The sequence below is a fragment of the Xenopus laevis genome, chromosome 2L, assembly GCF_017654675.1.
Source record: "Xenopus laevis strain J_2021 chromosome 2L, Xenopus_laevis_v10.1, whole genome shotgun sequence".
Lineage (NCBI taxonomy): Eukaryota > Metazoa > Chordata > Amphibia > Anura > Pipidae > Xenopus > Xenopus laevis.
The window spans coordinates 170,952,049-170,974,516 of NC_054373.1; the positions used below are offsets into that span (position 1 = coordinate 170,952,049).

Below are 22,468 nucleotides of genomic sequence, written 5' to 3' on the forward strand. Positions count from 1 at the left end.
AAAAAACTATATATGTAGTTTGATTAAACGTGTTTAGCTTGTACTGGTCAGATTGTCAATATGTGTTTGATTTTGGCTGTGATAGGTGCCCTTTAAGGGTGCTAGGTGTATGGTAGCTTGTCCTAAGCAACATATTGTTACGTTCAGTGGGTTTATTGTACAAGTCAGTTGTCAGTTTGTTACCTTCTTTTATCACATTTACATCCAGATAATGCACCATTTTAGTATTATACTCCGCTGTAAATTTAATAGTTGGATGTTGTGTGTTAATGTGATCAATAAATTCACAGAGTTTTGCTTCAGTCGACCCCCACAATACAAATAGGTCATCCACATATCGTAGATAGCATTTAATATGTGTGCTATATTCATTGTGACCCAAAATTATCTTTTGTTCAATAAAGACGCATTTCGTGCCTGAGATGGGCACCTGCTCCTATGAGTAAGTGCCCACCTCAGGCACGAAACGGGTCAGGCCTACATATGTCCTAAAGTTATAAAAATACCTTGGCTGCTGCTTTACTGCTGGATGACCCCTCACTACATCTGAATGCTTTGTATTTTCCCAGAAATTTTGGCAACCCTTGGACTGGGGATTACCCTGATAAGAGACCATCTTTCAAATATATTTTTGACTTTGCACTTTTTCATTATATATTATCTTAATTTTTATTTTTTGACTTTCATCAAAGAAATGGAGCTCCACACCAGTACATATATTTCTCTGAAAAAAAAACCTTGAATGTCAGGAAGGCTTTTAACACCTCCAAATGGCTCAACGCAACTCTGCCATTGACTTGCACCTGAACTCGGCGAATATTAGAATTGGGACTGTTTCCATGGTCAAAGTGCGATAAATCTCACATTCGAATTTACATTCAAATTGGGGGATTAAAATTTGAATGTGAATTTTGACACCAAAAAAAAAATTAGAAAATTCTAATATACTATTCGACCCTTAATAAATCTGCTCCTTAGTCTAGAAAACCAATGATAATAAAATGATATATGAGCATAGTACAGGTATAAGACCTGTTATCCAGAATGCTCAGGACCTGGGATTTTCCGGATAATGAATCTTTCCCTAATTTGGGTCTTCATGCCTTAAGTCTACTAGAAATTAATTTAAACATTAAATAAACCCAATAGGCTGGTTTTGCTTCCAATAAGGATTAATTATATCTCAGTTGGGATCAAGTACAAGCTACTGTTTTATTATTGCAGAGAAAAAGAAATCATTTTCAAAAATTTGGACTATATGGATAAAATGGAGTCTATGGGTGACAGCCATTCCATAATTCGGAGCTTTTTGGATATCGGGTTTCCGGATAAGGGATCCTATACCTGTATTCAGTGTCTATGCAACAGAGCAGTTAACAAGTGTAGAACGTGTGTGTGGGGCATTCCTTTACTCTGGGATCAAAGGGATTTCAGTAACTATATTATCTCAATTATTTCTCTATAGTTTGTTATGCCATATTCAACATATGAGGCTGCTATAACATACAGCTATACATACTGCAACATTGTATCCAGGTCCCTAAGAGATTTCAGTGAACCAGCTAATCTGACTGTTGTATTAAATTGTACATTAGATGGCTTCAAGAAGGGGTTGAATGGCTTTTGGCAAGTGAGAAAACTACAGGGTTATTGAAAATATCTCTTAATCCAGGGACTGGTCCGATTGCCATTATGCCATCGGGAAGCAATTTTTTCTCCCTCGGAGGGAAATAAAGAGGGGTTTTTCCCCTTCCTCTGGACCAACTAGCAACTAGGCGGGTTTATGTAGTTTAAAGGGGAACTATCGTGAAAATAAAAAAATCATCATACTGAAATAAGAAACTTTCTAAATACAATCAATTAAATATTCTGCTTAATTTCTGAAATAATCAAGTTTATCTTCACTATCCCTCTCTCAGCATTTCTTTCTCTTCATTCTCTCTTCATGCAGCAGTTGGGTATCCGATATCCATTGACAGTTAGATCCAATATATCTTATAGGGAAGCTACCTTTCCTAACAGATACATTAGAGCTCACTCAAATAACTGATTCCAGTACAAATAAAATCTAACAAAATAACTGCCTTTTGCACAATTCCTGCATGTAGAGAGACATGATGTCTGGTGATTTTAATAGAGGGAGCTCTAATACATCTACTAGGCAAAAGAGCCCCCCTATAAGATATATTGGATGTAACTGTCAATAAATATCTGACTCCCAACTGCATGAAGAGAGAATGAAGAGAAACAGATGCTGAGAGAGGAATAGTGAAGATAAATTTGATTATTTCAGAAACAGTACAGAATATTTAATTGATTGAGTTTAGAAAGTTTCTTATTTCAGTATGCGGAAGCTTATATTAAATTTTCAAGTTTGCGATAGTTCCCCTTTAACCTGAAGGACGTGTGTCGTTTTTCAACCTCTTCCTATTCTTGTATTTACTGTTTGAATTTGATTTGTCTGCAGCTAACCAGCACTGGCAGCTCAGTAGAGACCAGTGAGCTTGATCTAATAGGAGATGATGCCGAATCCAGAATGGAAACAGAAGATCAGGGAGCTATGGACCTATTTGATGATCACTGTGTTGCTGAACCAGCAGAAAACATAGAGTATGGAGAGCTTCAGCATGTCACTGGTAAGTAGCCTGATAAGGAAATATAATCCAAATTCCAGAACCCACCAGCACACCCTGGCCTCTCAAGCACAAGCTAGCCCGGTGCACAGTTGCAAGGGATCGGCAACCCTCAATTGGAGTAAGCGTAATAGAAGAAAAACCGGCACTCAGAGCTCAATGCATGCGGGCAAAGCCCTGCGTGTTTATTACAATGTAACGTTTCGGGGGCGGGCCCCTTCGTCAGACAGCAAATCACACCACAAAGTGGACCTTTTAAACATTCCTTAATGCATATTCATAAATGAACCCACACATGATTGATAACTAAACCCTTAGTTAATACAATTAGCAAATCCATTCGTGGATGATTCATCATCAGTGAAAATACCATAAGTAAAAAGTTCAAAAAAGTCCAAATACAGTTCCCAAGACCTTAGACAAATGTTGGGAAAAAAATTTTTTGATACTGAAAAAAATCCTGTGAACAAAGTTAAATAGTATATCAGTATAAACATTAAAAATTCCTTTAATAGAGCTTAAAAACCACTAAAAACATTGTGGTATTCTGCCCAAGCTTGAAACATTATCTTGCCCTTAGCATTATCAAAAAGATTACTTTTTACCTTGCCTTTGCAACAAATCGATTCAATTTCTCAATATCTGCAAAATAGAGAGGAGAGGCAACATATTAACATTTTTAGATATTTAAAAGTAGCAAGGGATCTCAGAGATAGCAAGCTAGATTGAATTCCTCATTCAGTCCACGTGGGACCCTTGTCTGCAATGCCCAGATCCCCTTTGTAATAATAATTTTTTATTATCCTGCTGATTATTTGGGGTAATTTTTTCAAGAATCAACCATCTTAGTTGTGACACCCTATGACCTTTATCAAAAAAGTGTAAATGAAACCAATAAAAAAAGAAGTAAAAAAAGAAGGGAAACGGCTTTGGCCAGACACTTTTTTGATAAAGGTCATAGGGTGTCACAACTAAGATGGTTGATTCTTGAAAAAATTACCCCAAATAATCAGCAGGATAATAAAAAAATATTATTACAAAGGGAATGCCACTGGATCTGGGCATTGCAGACAAGGGTCCCACGTGGACTGAATGAGGAATTCAATCTAGCTTGCTATCTCTGAGATCCCTTGCTACTTTTAAATATCTAAAAATGTTAATATGTTGCCTCTCCTCTCTATTTTGCAGATATTGAGAAATTGAATCAATTTGTTGCAAAGGCAAGGTAAAAAGTAATCTTTTTGATAATGCTAAGGGCAAGATAATGTTTCAAGCTTGGGCAGAATACCACAATGTTTTTAGTGGTTTTTAAGCTCTATTAAAGGAATTTTTAATGTTTATACTGATATACTATTTAACTTTGTTCACAGGATTTTTTCAGTATCAAAAATTTTTTTTCCAACATTTGTCTAAGGTCTTGGGAACTGTATTTGGACTTTTTTGAACTTTTTACTTATGGTATTTTCACTGATGATGAATCGTCCACGAATGGATTTGCTAATTGTATTAACTAAGGGTTTAGTTATCAATCATGTGTGGGTTCATTTATGAATATGCATTAAGGAATGTTTAAAAGGTCCACTTTGTGGTGTGATTTGCTGTCTGACGAAGGGGCCCGCCCCCGAAACGTTACATTGTAATAAATACAAAGGAAATATAATGCCTCATTTATGAAGCCAGGGAAAAGTATCAAAATGGTACAAGTTCCCTGTTTTATGCACTCTGTACATTTCCCCATGAGTTTCCTAGAACAGAGCACAAAGAGCTGCACCTTCTTGGAATACAGCACCGCCTGCATTCAGTGTAACTGCAATCAGAGGGAAAGGTTTGGCATGTTTATTTTAATGTTTGAATGTTTTTTAGTAGCTTTAAGACATTTTGTTCCAAGTTACCGAAAGACGTTTTTCCAGGAAACCTCGTCCCAAGCATTATGCAGACTATATCCCATTCCTGTATGTCATAAAAATATACATTTATAAACAGCCCTGTTCACTTTATAGTAAAAGGTAATTTCAAGGTGAGCTCACTCTTTAGTTTGCAGATCATTTCCAGCAGAATTGTGCTCAGTACAACAGAATATGTATGTTTCATGGTCTCACTTCTGGAATTGTTGCTTCTGCAGCAGCAGCATCATTAGCATGGCAAGTGCATGGCATGAACACTCATTTTATTCATAAAACTATGTGCACCCATGCATATGCTTTTACATTTGTGGCAAGTGATGGTTGTGGCCATTCGGCTTGTATTAAATTGCAAGCTGGTGTGCACTTTAGATACAGGTGTGCCACATACAGAAGACACTGTACTGGTGCACCACAATGTGCACTGTATGAATGTGCCACACACATAGGACGCTGTTACACTGGGATTACAGGTTAAAGGGATACTGTCATGGGAAAACATGTTTTGTTTTTTTCAAAACACATCAGTTAATAGTGCGGCTCCTGCACTGAAATCCATTTCTCAAAAGAGCAGATTTTTTCATATTTCATTTTTAAATCTGACATGGGGCTAGACATATTGTCAGTTTTCCAGCTGCCCCCAGTCATGTGACTTGTGCTCTGATAAACTTCAGTCACTCTTTACTGCTGTACTGCAAGTTGAAGTGATATCACCCCCTCCCTCTCCCCCCCCAGCAGCCTAACAACAGAACAATGGGAAGGAAACCAGATAGCAGCTCCCTAACACAAGATAACAGCTACCTGGTAGATCTAAGAACAACACTCAATAGTAAAATCCAGGTCCCACTGAGACACATTCAGTTACATTGAGTAGGAGAAACAACAGCCTGCCCGAAAGCAGTTCCATCCTAAAGTGCTGGCTCTTTCTGAAAGCACATGACCAGGCAAAATGACCTGAGCTCACGTCAGCCATCTTCTGGGTCTTCGTGTCTTCTTCCGTCGCTTCGGCAAGTTCCGTCCATTTCGGCACATGATCAGTTGTTGCAAACTTGTAAATTGCTCCAACTGCACATGCGCCTCTTTGCCGGTCTCCGTCTCAGCATACCGAAGACCCGAAGATGGCTGCGTGGAACATTAATGCCTGAATCTGCACCGAAGAGTAAGTAAAAAGTTAGGGGCATTTCCCAGGGGCGACAGTTAGGCTAGGGGGAGCAGGGAGGGGCTCTAATTGGGGTGGGGAGGTACGTTTTTTTTCCCTAAAGAGTTGAATTCTCCTTTAAGCTGTAGTTGCACCCATAATGCATGATTAATGAAAGCTGTAAATGTGAGTGTTGGATAGCTGATTATAATGTGGTCATGTGGATCTGACTTTGAGAGTACAGGCAGGGTAAAACCAGGGCCTAATGTTCACTAAGGCATGACCAGTTCCTGTGGGATTTTTTTTGCAGGTGCATTGAGCCCCCTGTCTGAGGAGCATCTCACCAAACAAGAAGCTGTCCTGCTGCAGACCCTGGAGTTCCTTTGCCTTTGTACCACTGCTGCTCAGAATCACACGGTCAACTTCCGACCTTCTGATACCCGCAGAAAGCTGTTAGCCCTGATTGATAATAACTCTTTGGATATAAGCAAACCCCTGCACCTACATGTGGTAAGCTGGGCCATTTCATAATAAGGCGTATGAGCATGGTCTGGTCGGTGGTCTGAGGAGAAGCTAACATAAAGCATTGGTTTGTTGAACAGTTATCTATCATATCGACATATAAATAAAAATCATAGTCTGTCCTATAGACTGACTAATGGCATAGTTTTATAGTGTGTGGAAAAAATCATATGTGTCAATATATGTGTGTGTGTATATATATATATATATATATATATATCTGTGGAAATCAATACAAGCCAGTCATTTCTTAGCCCCACTACCAGGTCTGAGGGGCTTTCTGATCTTGATGATAGTACAAGTATAGGACCTGCTATCCAGAATGCTCGGGACCTGGTTCTGTAATTTGGATCTTCATACCTTAAATCTGCTAGAAAATGTAAACATGAAATAAACCCAATAGGCTGATTTTGCTTCCAATAAGGATTAATTATATCTTAGTTTGGATCAAGTACAAGTTACTGTTTTATTATTACACAGAAAAATGAAATCTTTTTTTTTTAAAATCTGGATTATTTGGATAAAATGAAGTCTATGGGAAACGGCCTTTCCGTAATTCGGAGAACGGATCCCATACCTGTATGAGCAAATATATATATATATATATATATATATATATATATATATATATATATATATATATATATATACACACAACAATATATATATATATATATATATATATACTGTATGTATATGTATATATATATATATATATATATATATACTGTATGTATGTATGTATGTATATATATATATATATATACTGTATGTATGTATGTATGTATATATATATATATATATATACTGTATGTATATATATATATATATATATATATATATATATATATATATATATATATATATATATATATATATATATATGGGATCTGTTATCTGAATATATGGGGTATGGGATCCGTTATCCGAATTACGGAAAGGCCGTTTCCCGTAGACTTCATTTTATCCAAATAATCCAGATTTAAAAAAAAAGATTTCATTTTTCTCTGTAATAATAAAATAGTGCCTTGTACTTGATCCAAACTAAGATATAATTAGTCCTTATTGGAAGCAAAACCAGCCTATTGGGTTTATTTCATGTTTACATTTTCTAGCAGACTTAAGGTATGAAGATCCAAATTACAGAACCAGGTCCCGAGCATTCTGGATAGCAGGTCCTATACTTGTACTATCATCAAGATCAGAAAGCTCCTCAGACCTGGTTGTGGGGCTAAGAAATGACTGGCTTGTATTGATTTGCACAGATATTGTGATACACCCTGCTGTACATATACTAGCTATACACTTGTTTTATTATATTCCCTCTCTTGCATTGCAGTACTTACTGCTCTTAAATGAACTGCCCAAAGCTGACGCTCCACTGCCTGTTGATGAAATTATTACTTTGCTGAGGCCACTAATGTAAGTGATCCCAGTGTCCAGCTCCTGCTTGTGTGATCTGACCATTGCTTTCCTCCGTTTTTCATGCCCATGACAATTTTCCCTTGCAGTGAAGTGTGTTCTTCCTACCGCCGAGACCAGGATGTCTGTGCAGCGATACTAAAGAAACTGCTCCCTGTGGTCAACTGTTTGGGGCAAGACCCGATGGACACAGAGGAAACATACGATGCTCAGGGGCAACTCCTGAATGTTATTCAGGCATTCTGGTTTGTGCTGTGCTCTTCTTGTATTCATCTTCTTCTGCTAGGCTTTCTAGACCTTGCTTAAAGTGGACCTGTTACCCAGACACAAAAATCAGTATAATAAAAGTCCTTTTCAGTTAAACATGAAATCCAATTTCTATTTTTTTATTAAAGCATTCATAAAAAGCTCAGCTGTCAATCAAATATTATCTGCTCCTCCTCTATGCCTTAAGCATAGAGGCAGGGCAGACTATTACTTTCACTTTCCATTCAGCACTTCCTAGATGTCACTGCTCTCCCCACATTCCCCCGTTCTCTTCACCATTTAATTGTGTAGCCAGTGCATGGGGATGGACATCAGATCCCCCATTCTGGTGCACAAACAAGATTCTGAGATGATACAAGACTTGTCTTAATAACAGTGTCCACAAAATGGCTCCTGCCTGCTTGTTATAATTATGAATTCCTAGACTGAAGGAAACAAGATTCAAATAATTTATATAGTGTAATTAAAGTTCATTTTGCTTGACTGATGCCATAAAATAGGATTTTGAATACATTTTGTATTCCCCTTTAATTGGTGTTTGAAAATTTGTTTCAGAATTTTTGGGATGCCTTACCTTTTTTTATACGTAAATTTTTTTTGGTTTTATAAAACATTTAAACATAGAACAAAACAAAACACGTGCCATTATCTTATCCATTACAGGATGTTTAGACCCATGTAGCTTGAGGTAGTGCTTCACTCAATGGTTTAGTTGGTATATGATTCAGCATATGCGCTACATAGGTGCCTGTTTATCCACAGTGGGTCCTACACCTCTCTTGTATTTATTAACACCTTAAGTTAGCCATACTAGAGTATATATAAAGTAGTTGTAACCTCAATATATACAGTATTAAGTGTTCCAGTTCACTTTAGGGTACCATGACCACCTAGTCCTGCCTCCCACCATGAGCTCCAGATTCTTTAACATTTTTTAAGTGAACCTCTGGCTAATAGGGTGAGTTTGATAAGGGGTAGGGTCTGATTCACCAGTGTGATCCAGTTTTGCACCATGGGGGGGGTGACTTACCTTTAAGTTATGGGGCCTTGCTTTCATTGCTCGTCCCAGAGTATGGCCATTGTGTAGCTAACAAGGTCTCTCAGCTCGTTATTGCTCAGTTAAATGCGTATGTAGGCCGTCAACAAGACTATCCAACATTCACTGCTTAAATAATTGGTATGGCAGCAGTGAGCAGCCAACAGCCGATTTCCAATTAAGGGTATGGCAGAAGTAGGCTGCCAATGAGGTCACTCAATTTGTCATTGTCCAGCTAAGGGTTTGGCACAAATGGGCAGCCAATTAGGCTTTTCGGCTTGTTATTGCTTTGCCTGGGGTTTGGTGCGTAGTGGCAGCCAAGCTATACAATGTCACTGCTTAGATCAGGCTATTGGCCAGCGGGCAGTTATTATCTTGGTTGGACCACAATAAACGGTGTAAAATGCAAGAAAACGTAAAATTGGGGAATGTAAAATTGAGGCTTGACCGTAGTTGATCAAGAATCATGTCTATATATTCAGTTATTACAATAATGCGATCATTTCTTTAGTTTAACCATATTGTTACAATCACAGGATTTTAGCGAAGGATGGAAAATATACTGCAGTGGTCCGTGCATCTCTGGTGAACTGCATGAAGGCCCTACTCAAGGTATGTTCCACGGGTCTACAAAGAGACTAAACGCTTGGTATTAGAAAAGGCGATGCAGAGTAGATGCCAAAGTTCAGAAAAAGCGGTATTATATTCTCATGTGTTCATTTCTAAATTGGCATCACAGGTGTTTGTACTCTTTTCTTATTCCAGGTTGATCCACAGTCTAAGTGGGCAATTCTTACAGTTGATGACCAGGACGTTCCTGTGAGAGACGCGTTCCCAGCATTTCTGGCGGACTCTCATCACCAGGTTCGCTTTCATACTGCAGTGTCCATAAGCAGGTAATGGAAAGTAAATAACCACAGTGCTAATGTAATAGCCCCCAGAAAATGTTATATATGCTTGCCTTGGCCCTTCTCTGGGAGTTGGGTATGAAGAAATAGCCATAACTTTTAAATCTAGTATTATTTGTGCTTTAGAACATGAGCAACAGCATCTAATGATCTTGTCACGATAAGGTTATTGCATTTCCACGTAACATTAACTCACTGAGCATATCTCCTTAGTGTGTAGAGAAGAGAGGACCAAATGCATGCTGACCTTTAGATAAATAAATAGATAAGTGTATGTGCAGAAATGAGTAGTTTTATATTTGGAAACAGAGAACGTTAAATCTGGTAAGATCCCTCTAGCACATCCTAAATTGCTGGACTGCCTTCTTGTAAGATTGGAGAGTCCTAAATCCAGCAGGACCACTCAAATACATGGATTATCAAAGTGTGGGGCTTTCCCCCTTGGAGCTCCAACCTTTGGTCGTGGTCTCTTTAGTTCATAACAAGGATACAAACATATCTGTGTATCAGCAATCAGTAGTTCCATGAATCAACCCCTCTACAATTGCTAAAAGCAACACCTCCATCCCAGGCAGCCCCACAGTTTGGGAACCACTGGCCTTAAGTATAAAGAGTAAAAATCCTAGTTGCTCTTTGTGGGGAAACTCTGCCAATAAAGTACTGATGACATTATCTGGGGATACAGGCAATTGAACAGGTGCAAATACAACTGCAGGGGGGAACGCATCTTGTAAGTATTTACATACATAGCTGTTTTTTTATTGACCTTTAGATTGTTCCAGGATGTAAAAGCACAAGCCCTTCCACTACAGCTACAGCAGAAGGCATTTGATAACATCTACCTGAAGGTTCAAGAAGGAATGCGCTATCTGGTAATGTGCAGCTATTATATGCATACACATTGTGGTGCAAGCCGACAGTTTGGCCCAGGGCCCACCAGCACTGTAGCAAATATATCCCTAGTGCACCGATGCACAACTTATATCTCTGTAAACACAGGAAAAAATTTGAGTGTTGTTATATTTATATAATACACAAAAGCCATGAATATCTTGTAAATGATATCCTTATAAACGGTGAGTTCTGATGTCATCAGTTATAAACGGTGAGTTCTGATGTCATTTCTGTCACATGACTCACTGAAACGTGTGTATTATAATAAATAAAGTACCCCTGCTGCAAAATATAAGGATATTAGAAGTTACCTCGGAGTTCCATGACCTGTATAAAAACACTCGGCCTTCGGCCTCGTACTTTTATATGGTCATGAAACTCCTCGGTAACTTATAATATCCTTATATTTTACGACAGGGGGTACTTTATTCACTATATATTGTATACATTGTGACAAGCTGGCTGCCTGTACGCATCATTTTTGGGGGGAGATAAGCTATGGTAGGCAGGTAAGCAGAAGATCAGGAGCATAAAGACAGGGACACAGGCATAAAAAACCCACAGGTTTATTCAGGACTTTTTCCAACATAAAGTCACAGCATACAGTTCATCAGCGCTTCCGATTCACGTATTCAAAGTTTTGCCCACACTGGCGTTCTCACCATACATGTTGGCTTCCACATTCAGGCTTCTCACTAAGCCCCTTTTGCTCAAAATTCAGCTTCCGGCCTGGCTCAGCTTCTAGCTTTCCTCAATTACTGTCAATCTCGATCACCTGGTCACACTCCCTCCGCTCCTTGCACTGGCAGGCAGCACCCCCAGCCCCTCTGGGACTTTCTAACACAGACCGGTAACCTCTCCTGTTCTGTGCCCTGCTCTGAGAGAGATTCCTAATACTTTCATTAGAATTACAGCCTTCCTGTGAAAAGTGAGCTCCAATATGCGAACTGAACCACTGGAATGGATTGCCTGTTCCTTCCAGATGACTATAGCTTCCAGGGCCAGACAGCAATATCCTTTAAACAGAGAAACCATTCTCTGTTTTGACACATCTCACTTGCAGCTTCCAACTCCTTCATGGAAGAAATTAAAGGCAAAACACACCTTTTTACCCTTTATTCTACCACCGTATATATGTTATTTACAAGCAACATTTTTTTTTTAGCTCTTACCAGTGATGAGGTTTTTCTGCATGGAATCTGCTTGTGGGGAACATCTACTCTTGTGTTTGCCTATGTTTAGCATTTTCTTATTTGTACACTAAGCTGGCACTCTGTCATGGTGTGGAAATACTTACCATGGAAACTCTGCAGGATGCATTTCTTGAGTACAGTGCTATCTTCTCTGGAAATGCTAAGTATTGGTATACAATGCCAGACTATGGACAACATGCAGCGTAGTCAATCCTAAACAATCTGCCTCTCCTCTGGTGTGTTGCGCTACTGGTCCTGCCTACTGATACATATTATGTGTCATGTGACCTTGTCATTTGTGTGACTCCGCTTAATACCAATGGCTTCTTTTTAGCAGTGGGTGCAGCCATTCAGGGGTCTGTACAGCTGTAGTGCCAACACTATCTCAGATAACATCACTTGGACTGGTTTACTAAAGTATTACAAGTGCAAAAAAAATGAGCACCAAGCTGACCTTGACCTGATAAGATTTGCAAACTGAATCTTAAGGAGAAACTGATTGTGGTTCTAGAATAAAGTTCAAAAAGTTGCACCTCTTTTTATATACAGTTCTGCATACAGGAGTGGTGTAAGGAGGAGGCATAGTGGTGTCTCCTTGAATGCCCCTAGATGTATTACTACATTATTCAGAACAGTAACGATTGGGAGTACTGATGGACCAAAACGCTCTAGGGACACCTGTACTTACCGAATGCTTATGGGCTCTCTTGTGCCTGACAATACTGTGCTCTACACCTGAAGCTAGATTTATAATCTGGAGCATAGCAGAGTAGCAACATTGAAAGAATAGGCACAGCTGTTTCGTGCATGGGGCTCTAAGCCCGGGGTTGGTCAGTAGCGCCTAGCCCTTCATAAATAGGTCTATCTTTCCCTTTAAAGGAGAAGGAAAGCTACAGAGGGAGTTTATTGCCAATAGATTAGCCACAATAGTGCAAGCTATAACACTATTATTATTCTGTAGAATGCTTTACCAATTCCTGAGTAAACAGCAATAGAAGCTCTCTGTTTGTTTAGGATAGCTGCTGCCATAATAGCTTGTTGTGAGAGAGGAGCAAACTGAGCATGCTCAAGCCCTAGCCCTTGAGGTTTATTCTGAAAACAGTAAGTCTGATACAGAAGCCCATGTTTACACAATAGAAGGAAAGAAATGCCGTGTTTCTTTTGACAGAGGACTCAGAGCAGCATTACTTTGAGGGTTTGCTGGTGTATTTATATAGATCTTTCTGATAAGGCTTACATAGTTTTAGACTTTCCTTCCCCTTTAATGTAGGCGATAAGAATTTACAGTCAACTATTGCCAGCAGCATAATGCACCGCTGTTCCCTTGGCAGTTTCATTTTGTAAAACACTTGATTATAAATGATCACAAGGATTTGTAAGAGGTTTTGTATAAGTGCAACTTAATGGACAGCTCTTGATTTACTCATGCAGCACACACTGAGATCTCTAAATCAAGAGCAAATATATTTGCATGTTGGGAAAAGTGTCCTCCTCTTAACTGCATGGCTCAATTTCAGCCGGAATCATTCTGCAATCTTAATGGATTTTAATCAGCTATTGCTCATTCTTGACATGGCACTTGACACGGTGAAAAGGTGCTTGATGAATATGTAGGGCATGTGCATCCAGAGAGTTCTGCTATTTAATGAGCCAATGATGCCGGCCTTTGCAAAATATCTGCAGCCAAGTATACGGTATAACTATATAATACACAAGAGCCATGACTATCCTGTAAATTATATAGTGAATAAAGTACCCCCTCTTGTAAAATATAAGGATATTATAAGTCACCAAGGAGTTTCATGACTATATAAAAGTACGAGGCCGAAGGCCGAGTGTTTTTATACAGGTCATGAAACTCAGAGGTAACTTCTAATATCCTCATATTTTGCAACTGGGGGTACTTTATTTATTATAATACACAAGTTTCAGTGAGTCATGTGACAGAAATGACATCAGAACTCAACGTTTATAACTGATGACATCAGAACTCACCGTTTATAAGGATATCATTTACAAGATATTCATGGCTTTTGTGTAATATATCTTTATAATACACAAAAGTCATGAATATCTTGTAAATGATATCCTTATAAACGGTGCTTAGTGATGTCATTGGTTATAATTGTAGCTTAGTGATTCTGTCACATGACTCACTGAAACTTGAGTATTATAAGAAATAAAGTACCCCCAGTTACAAAATATGAGGATATTAGAAGTCATCTCGGAGTTCCATGGAACTCCTCTGTAACTTATAATATCCTTATATTTTACAAGAGGGGGTACTGTATTCACTATATTCCACTGGTTTCATGCTATAAATGAACACCAATTGCAGAAATTTGTTTCAGGACTTATGAACTGAGTAGCTAAAGACCCCATTGTTTTTTTTGTTTGTTCAGTCTCGCAGCAGCTCTGACCCAGATGAGGTCCCTGATGAGACCTGGAACCGAAGGGCGACGTTGCTGATGTTGATATCGGCGATTCTGCGCTGCAGTCCAGTGTGTGAGAAGCAGGCTCTGTTTGCCATCTGTCAGTCTGTGAAAGAGAATGGGTTGGACCCTCAGCTTATCAGAAAGGCAAGTCTCCTGGTATAAACCACCAGTAGACTCCATCTATGTCTATAGTGCTGTTCTCCTCTGGACAGTCCAAACCTTAGAGCAATCCCAATTTACTTCTTCAAAAGAGCTTTTTTTTAGGGCAATGGCTTTACAGTCATCCAAATGTTCATTTCCATTGGGTACTAAAGTGTGATATGACCCTTTCCTGTTTGGCATAGGGGATTTGACAGAAAAACCTAGATTTTCTCCCCCAATACCAACCCTACCCTCAATGGCTCCTATTCCACTGTCCAAGTGGACTTTTTTTTTCTATTTCTTTAAAGGGATACTGTCACGGAAAAAAGTTTTTCTTCAAAACACATCAGTTAATAGTGCTGCTCCTGCAGAATTATGTGCTGAAATCCATTTCTCAAAAGAGCAAACAGATTTTTTTATATTTAATTTTGAAATCTAACATGAGGCTAGACATATTGTCAGTTTCCCAGCTGTCCCCAGTCATGTGACTTGTTCTCTGATAAGTTTCAGTCACTGTCTTGCAAGTTGGAGTGATATCACCCTCCTCCCTTCCCCCCACCCCAGCAGCCTAACTACAGAAATGGGAAGGTAACCATATAGCAGCTCCCTAACACAAGATAACAGCTGCCTGGTAGATCTAACACTCAATAGTAAAATCCAGGTCCCACTGAGACACATTCAATTACATTGAGCAAGAGAAACAACAGCCTGCCAGAAAGCCGTTCCATCCTAACGTGCTGACTCTTTCTTTTTTTTATTTAAAAGTTTTTGGTTTTTTTCCTCAAGAACTGTTACAGGCATATTGTTGACACTTGTAATATTATTCCAAAGGTAATTTCAGTTACATAACTTCAGATTGGCATTTCAATCTTGTAAGCATTTATAGGCCGATATCTAATCCCGATATACAGTACATGCTTTTATATTTATTAGATAAACATATTGCTTACTTTTTTTTCACTATCATGTTGCCCACCTGTTAACGCTGCTTTTCTATGAACTGAGGGGGGAAGGAAAAAAAAATAAACTAACATAAGGGAAAAATAGGTAGAAGGGTCAGGGGGTAAGTACAGAGGAGCCAGATCTATAAGTCTCTTGTACTTCTCCATCCCGTCTGGTCATAGACGTTTGTACAAGAGTGCTATTGTCCATAGCGAGCCTATTCTATAACATTGATATCAGATGGATGTTCTGTTCTGAGGTATTGCACTTTAGTTCAACGTGCTGACTCTTTCTGAAAGCACATGACCAGGCAAAATGACCTGAGATGCCCCTACACACTAATATTACAACTAAAAAAATGAAACAACTGTCTTGCCACAGATCATGTTGTTTGGCTTTTTACTCACAATGATGGTAAATAATTGTGCTTGGATGAGAAACAATATGCAGAGTTAAAATGGTGATGTTTGTACTCTTATGCTGGGTTCTTCTTTCCATTCTAGGAACTAGGGAGGGTTTCTACTGCTCTGGGATACAGAGGTGTAAAGGATTTCATGGCTTCCCATTTAGACTATCTGATTCTTGAATGGCTGAGAATGAAGGTTCCTGGGTACAGTCTATCCACGTTCCCATACATCTTGCTAAATTACTCCTCTCTCAATGAGTTTTACAGGTATGTTAAAGAGAATCTGAACTTACTAATTGCCCCATCTGTCCCTTCTCTGCTTGCTGAGTGGCTTATCTCTGCTCCTGTTTATATGCCCGTGGGGAAACTACCTGTCTGCCACTAGCCAGGTATCTGCTTGCAAGAGTTTATTTATCCTAGTCAAAATGGATGAAGTAGAGAACATGAAATTAAAGGGGAAGTAAAGTCTAAAATAGAATAAGGCTATACATTTTGTATTTTGTATACTAAATATAAACATGAAGTTACTGCACCACAACAAAAAAATGATTTATGCTTTCAAAGTTGGCCACAGGGGGACACCATCTTGTAACTTTGTTAAACATCTTTGCAAGACCAAGACTGTGCACATGCTCAGTGTGTCTGGGCTGCTTATCGATCGTCATAAATTATCAAAACAGGGAAACAAACAGCTGCTTGAGTTCTGCATGGCTGGGAAGTAAGACGGGGACTCCCCCTGCTGTTCATAAGTATGATTGTTTCCCTGCTCAGCAGTTAGGGACTGTCTGACAATTCCTATCCACAGCATTAAAGAAAGTAAAAATGGGATTTTATTTTTTTGCCTTTACATGCCCTTTAAAGCAATAAAAACAATGAATGGTGATGTAATAGAAGCCTTAATGGGGTTGTTCAACTTCAAACACTTTTTTCAGTTCAGTTGGATTCAGATAGTTCACCAGAAATAAAGACTTTTTCCAATTACTTTATATTTCCTATTTGTGACTGTTTTTATAATATTGTAGTGTAAAGTTTAGATTTTCACCTTCTAAAGCTGCTCTGGGAGGGGGGTAGACAACTCTAAGGGTCTGGCCACACGGGGAGATAAGTCGCCAGGTGACAAATCTCTTCTTCGCGGCGACTAATCTCCCCGGTCTGCCTTCCGTTGGCTAAAATGTAAATCGCCTAGGAACAGGCACACGGAACGATTCGTTTTCCGAAGTCACCGTAATTGCCGCACGAGGAAACTTTGGGCAACTTCGGAAAACAAATTGCTCCGTGTGCCTGCCCCCAGGCGATTTACATTGTAGCGGCGGAAGGCAGTTCGGGGAGATAAGTCGCCGCAAAAAAGAGATTTGTCGCCTGGCGACTAATCTCCCCGAATCTGCCCATGTGGCCAGACCCAAACTAACTGTTCTAAATTGATACATTTAGTTTTTACCTTTCTTATCTTTGTCCCTGCTGAGCAGAATCCATGTTAAAGACAGCTGTTAGAATTGATACAATAGTTTGCTAATATTTCACAGATACTGCTGAGAAATGTATTAACTAATGTATCAACTAAATGTAGCAAATTGTAACAGTTCAGATTCTCCTGGATCACTGAGCCGCCAGACTGAGACACTAGAGACACAAACGTTAAACTTAAATTGTGGGGAAAACAGTAAAAAATAAGACTGAAAGCAGTTGAAAAACGTATTTTTTTTATGGTGTATGACCTGAAACCCACTGAATGGGAAAAAAAGTGTTTGGAAGGTGAACCAGCCCTTTAACGTCAGTCTGTTTTTTAATTTATTCACTTATTTATTTTTTTAATCATCGGGGCATTTTCTTTTATTAAAGGTAGAATTTTTATTGTTTTATAACACATAAAATAAACACATGCCGTTAAGGTAATATAGTTTGTGTTACAGAGTATTTAAACAACATACATTTTCCCAATATTGCCTTCAATAATTTAGCTGGTCTATCTTCCTGAGTGTTCAACCGGTATCTGTTCACCTAGAGGGGGGGTTTGGCTTCCCCAACTCCTATTAGCAATGGGTTTTTAACTTATGTATTGTGTATGTTCTCATTCACTTTAGAGAACCATGGCCCCCTAGCCACTATGGGCTCCAGATTTTTTCAAATTTCTTTAGTGAGCCCCTAGCTAATAACGTGAGTGTGATGTAAAGTCTGATTTACCAGAAGAATTTTAAAATTTACATCAGAAAATATATGTAAACAAAGAAAAAGGTTAATCAACACCATTTACAAATTGTATTTAAAGGTGAAGTTCCCCTTTAACTGTTGTAAATGTCAGTTTACAAGTTTGTAAATGTCAGTTCTAGAGTAAGGCTTGACCTTGCCAGTCAAACCACAAACGCATAACTTTATTTATTTATCTGATGTCAATTTGCAGAGCCTGTTACAAAGTTCTTGTCCCTCATCTGGTGATACGGAATGAATTTGAAGAGGTGAAGTCCCTTGCTCAGTGCATCGAGGAGGACTGGAAGCTTCTGCTTGCTGATTGCTTTCCCAGAATTCTAGTCAACATCCTCCCTTACTTTGCCTCTGAATGTGCTGATGATAAAGAGATGCTGCAGAAGAGAGAGGTTGCTACTAAAGTGTATGACTTGCTGCAGGATGAGAGCTGTTTGGGCAAGCAGGTAATCTACTAGACTCTTGTAGTGAGTAACTATACAAGGGAGAATTGGCACTAGGTTAAAGCTTTTCACAAAGCACAAGTCCCATCTTTGGCTCAAGTCACAATTACGGAATTTCTTACGAAGTTGCCGTTATCAACGTTGCTGGCTTATTGATTGGGGTTGGTTGTTGTGCTCCAAGTTGCTCTCAGCTAGGTGCTCAGGTGACCTCTTCCAAGCTGGTGCACTGGTAAAGGACCAATGAGAACATCGGTAAAACAATTGTTGTTTTACTGTATTCATGATGGCATTGGTGTGTGTGTGGTGGCCAGTTAAAGTGGACCTTTCACCCAGACACACAATGCTGTATAATAAAAGTTCTTTTCAAATGAAACATGAAATCCAATTTAAATATTTTATTAAAGCATTCATAGCGGTTGTACGCTCATTTAAAAATCTCAGCTGTCAATCAAATAATGTCTGTCCCTCCTCTATGCCTTAGGCAATTACTTTCACTTTCCATTCAGCACTTCCTAGATGTCACTGCTCTCCCCACATTCCCCCGTTCTCTTTACCATTTAATTGTGTAGCCAGTGCATGGGGATGGACATCAGGTCCCCCATTCTGGTGCACAAACAAGATTCTGAGATGATACAAGACTTGTCTTAATAACAGTGTCCACAAAATGGCTCCTGCCTGCTTGTTAATTATGAATTCCCAGACTGAAAGAAACAAGATTCAGATCATTTATATAGTGAAATTAAAATTCATTTTGCTTGACTAATGTGATAAAATAGGATTTCGAATAATTTTTTTTTTGGGTGACGGGTCCCCTTTAATGTGGTCATAAATGGCACTTTCCACTACACGGACACGTCCCTGGTTCTATCGTATATAGTGAGGTCCCTTATGTCTGTGCCACCAGAGGTGTTTTTGTGTATAATGGCCCGTGGGTATTTTTGTTCTTTTTATAGCAAATCGACAACTTGTTCTTCCGAAACCTTCCAGAGATTGTGGTGGAGCTGCTGATGACACTACATGAAACTTCCAGCAGCCATGCCACAGAAGACCCTGATCTGCTACAGTTTGCAGGGTAAGAGTATGGCTCTGTGTTTAGTGTTCTCACATTCTCAAGTGCTATCATAAACACTTCTTTCAGTCTTGAAAAATAACCATTTTCAGTAATTGTGTCAGCCAACCACAGGTAGGGCACAATAAATCCAGGGCTACACTAAGGGTTCCCAAGTAAATCCCGCATCTTTCAGGCCAATTCCCGGCAACTTAATGTTAACAATATACATGGGATCCGCTCACCATTCCCGTTTCATGGCCCGGGCGCTTTTCGCCCCAGGCCTGGCGCTTATACTTTGGATTAGTTAAATCTCCCCTAACTTGCAGAGTGAATAAATCATCTGTTAAGAATCTTACCCGGTTGTCATTGTGACCCAGGTGCTGCCGCCCTGAGTCCGTCACTAAGAAGAACGTATCCACTGCACACACCCATCCTTGTAGCGGCAAACTCCAGGGTATTCTCAAAAGAATCGCTTAATTCCAAATTATAAGTAAAAAAAGGTTACTTTATTGATACATCTTGATACACTGGTAAAAACAGCGTCCGAGGTCTGACGCGTTTCATGTCACTGCGCTTCCTCAGTGACCAACCACAGGTAGGGGCCAACATGATTGGTTTGCTTCAAGGCAGCAGAGTGAAATATAAAAATATCCGATAGTAGTGTGGTATTGGCGGAGACGTGCCTCACCTCCCGGTCGCTGCTCTTGTGAGAACCCAACTACTTCTCTCCTGCTTCACCTACACAATCTCTGATCAGAACAGAGGAGTCACTGCTTTTATTAAAGCACATATAATAGTAATTCAGCAGTGGCACAGGGTTTATGCCCTGAATGTGATTTGCTTTATCCAATGTGTACTTCACACATTATCCTGAAACCCGTTATCCAGAAAGTTTCGTTTTACGGAAAGGTCATCTCCCATAGACTCCATTTTATCAGAATAATCCAAATTTTTAAAAATGATTTCCTTTTTCTGTGTAATAATAAAACAGTAGCTTGTACTTCATCCAAACTAAGATATAATTAATTCTTATTGGAAACAAAATCAGCCTATTGGGTTTATTTCATGTTTCCATGATTTTTTAATAGACTTAAGGTATGAAGATCCAAATTACAGACATCCGTTATTCGGAAAACCCCATGTCCCAGCATTCTGGAAACAGGTCCCATTCCTATATTAAGACATTCTGTATATCTGGTAATGAACATCATCCCAGTATACAAAAACTGAATTAGTTGAATTTTAAAGGACAACTAACCCCTAAAATCAAGTCTATCTAGTGTCCTCAAGCCACTCTTTTAAAATGCTATCTTGGGTCAGGGACAGCTTGTTTCTAGTCACTTACCACTCAGTCTGCACATTCACAAGATGAAGCACAAACGGACCACGTATGTAGAATTGGGAATGCTCCACACCCAGGGTGTAGGGAAAAAACCTAAACAGAAAGTACAGTAGAGCTGGCCACGTATAGACTTGATCTTGAGAACTGTTGGGCTTAAAACAACATTGCTAATGAATGACATTGGTCTCTTTTTTAGGGAACTGGATCCAGCCCCAAATCCCCCTTACTTTCCATCATCTGTTATCAAGGCAACTTTGCACTACATCAGCAGCTGCCACAAAAGCAAAATGAAAAGTCTAGTGACAATACTGTCCAAGACCCCGGTGAGTAGGTGTTTGTACAGTCAATTCTACATTGTGATTGTTCCCTTAGTGATCTCTTAAGCTTAGAGCTAAATGATCAGTTAAGCTTAACCCCAACATATCCAGAGGTTGTCCTGTTTTTCCAATATATGTTGGAATTGCTCTTTATTTGGGCCTCATGGGGCCCCTATACCTCCTGAGCCCATGCAACTGCTTCTTCTGTAGTTATGTATAGGGATGCACCAAATCCAGGATTCAGTTTGGGATTCGGCAGGATTCTGCCTTTTTCAGCAGGATTCGGATTCGGCCGAATCCTTGTGTCTGGCCAGACTGAATCCAAATTATAATTTGCATATGTAAATTGGGGGAAGGTAGGGAAATCACGTGACTTTTCGTCACAAAAGAAGAATTTTTTCCACTTTTTCCTTTACTGACCCTAATTTGCAGATGCAAATTAGGATTCAGTTCAGTATTCGGTCGAATCTTTCACGAAGGATTCAGGGATTCGGCCACATCCCTACTTATGTCCCTGGTTTCCATGATGCTTCTCAAACCTTACTCTGGTCTCAACAACAGCCCATAAGGAATGAGACAGGGTTTAAAGGGCAAAAAGTCTAAAATAGAATAATGTTAGAAATGCTGTATTTTGTATACTAAATATAACCATGAAATTACTGTACCAGAAGTAAGTCCAATTAAACAAATGATTTATGCTTTTAAAGTTGGAGCAGGGGGCTGTCCTCTTGTAACTTTGTTAAACATCTTTGCAATACCAAGACTACGCACATGCTCAGTGTGGTCTGGGCTTCAGTTTGGAGGTTAAGCTTAGGGATCGTCATAAATTATCAAAACAGCAGTCAAACAACAGAAGTCAAATAATATCTGCCAGAAGCCGATACAGCAAGACTGATTAATAATCAGAATATACAGACTGCACTGGGTCTGTGGATACAAATCTAAACAGTTGTTATAGGGAAACAAACAAAGCTGCTCGAGTTCTGGGAAGTAAGGTGGGGGGCTCCCCCCTATCGTTTGAAAGTATGATCGTTTCCCTGCACAGCAGTTAGTGACTGTCTGAAGTTTCCTAACTGCAGCTGTCGAAACAAGTAAAACGAAGGGTGAATTTCACTGCATACAGTTTCTTATAAAAATGGTTAAAGTATATTGGAGATAGGTTTTTTTTGTATTAAAGTAAAAATGGAATTTTTTGTAAATTTGCTTTACATTCCCGTTAACACTAAGGGGCAGATTTATCAAGGGTCGAATTTCGAATTGAAAAAACTTCGAAATTTC

General features: G+C 39.2%; 1 protein-coding gene across 3 annotated transcripts in view; it reads left to right on the forward strand.

The window, feature by feature from the left end:
- Positions 1-22,468, forward strand: part of atm.L (ATM serine/threonine kinase L homeolog) — a 100,583-nt gene that overhangs the window by 31,674 nt on the left and 46,441 nt on the right. For all 3 annotated transcript variants that reach the window (XR_005965217.1, XM_041580906.1, NM_001088499.1), the window contains 12 exon segments: positions 2,468-2,636; positions 5,983-6,182; positions 7,534-7,616; positions 7,706-7,861; positions 9,456-9,531; positions 9,685-9,815; positions 10,600-10,699; positions 14,317-14,493; positions 15,936-16,105; positions 18,237-18,483; positions 19,434-19,552; positions 21,070-21,196. Coding sequence is in view for 2 of the 3 variants with exons in the window: in XM_041580906.1 (XP_041436840.1) it covers positions 2,468-2,636; positions 5,983-6,182; positions 7,534-7,616; positions 7,706-7,861; positions 9,456-9,531; positions 9,685-9,815; positions 10,600-10,699; positions 14,317-14,493; positions 15,936-16,105; positions 18,237-18,483; positions 19,434-19,552; positions 21,070-21,196 (1,755 nt within the window). In the remaining variant the exon portion in view is untranslated.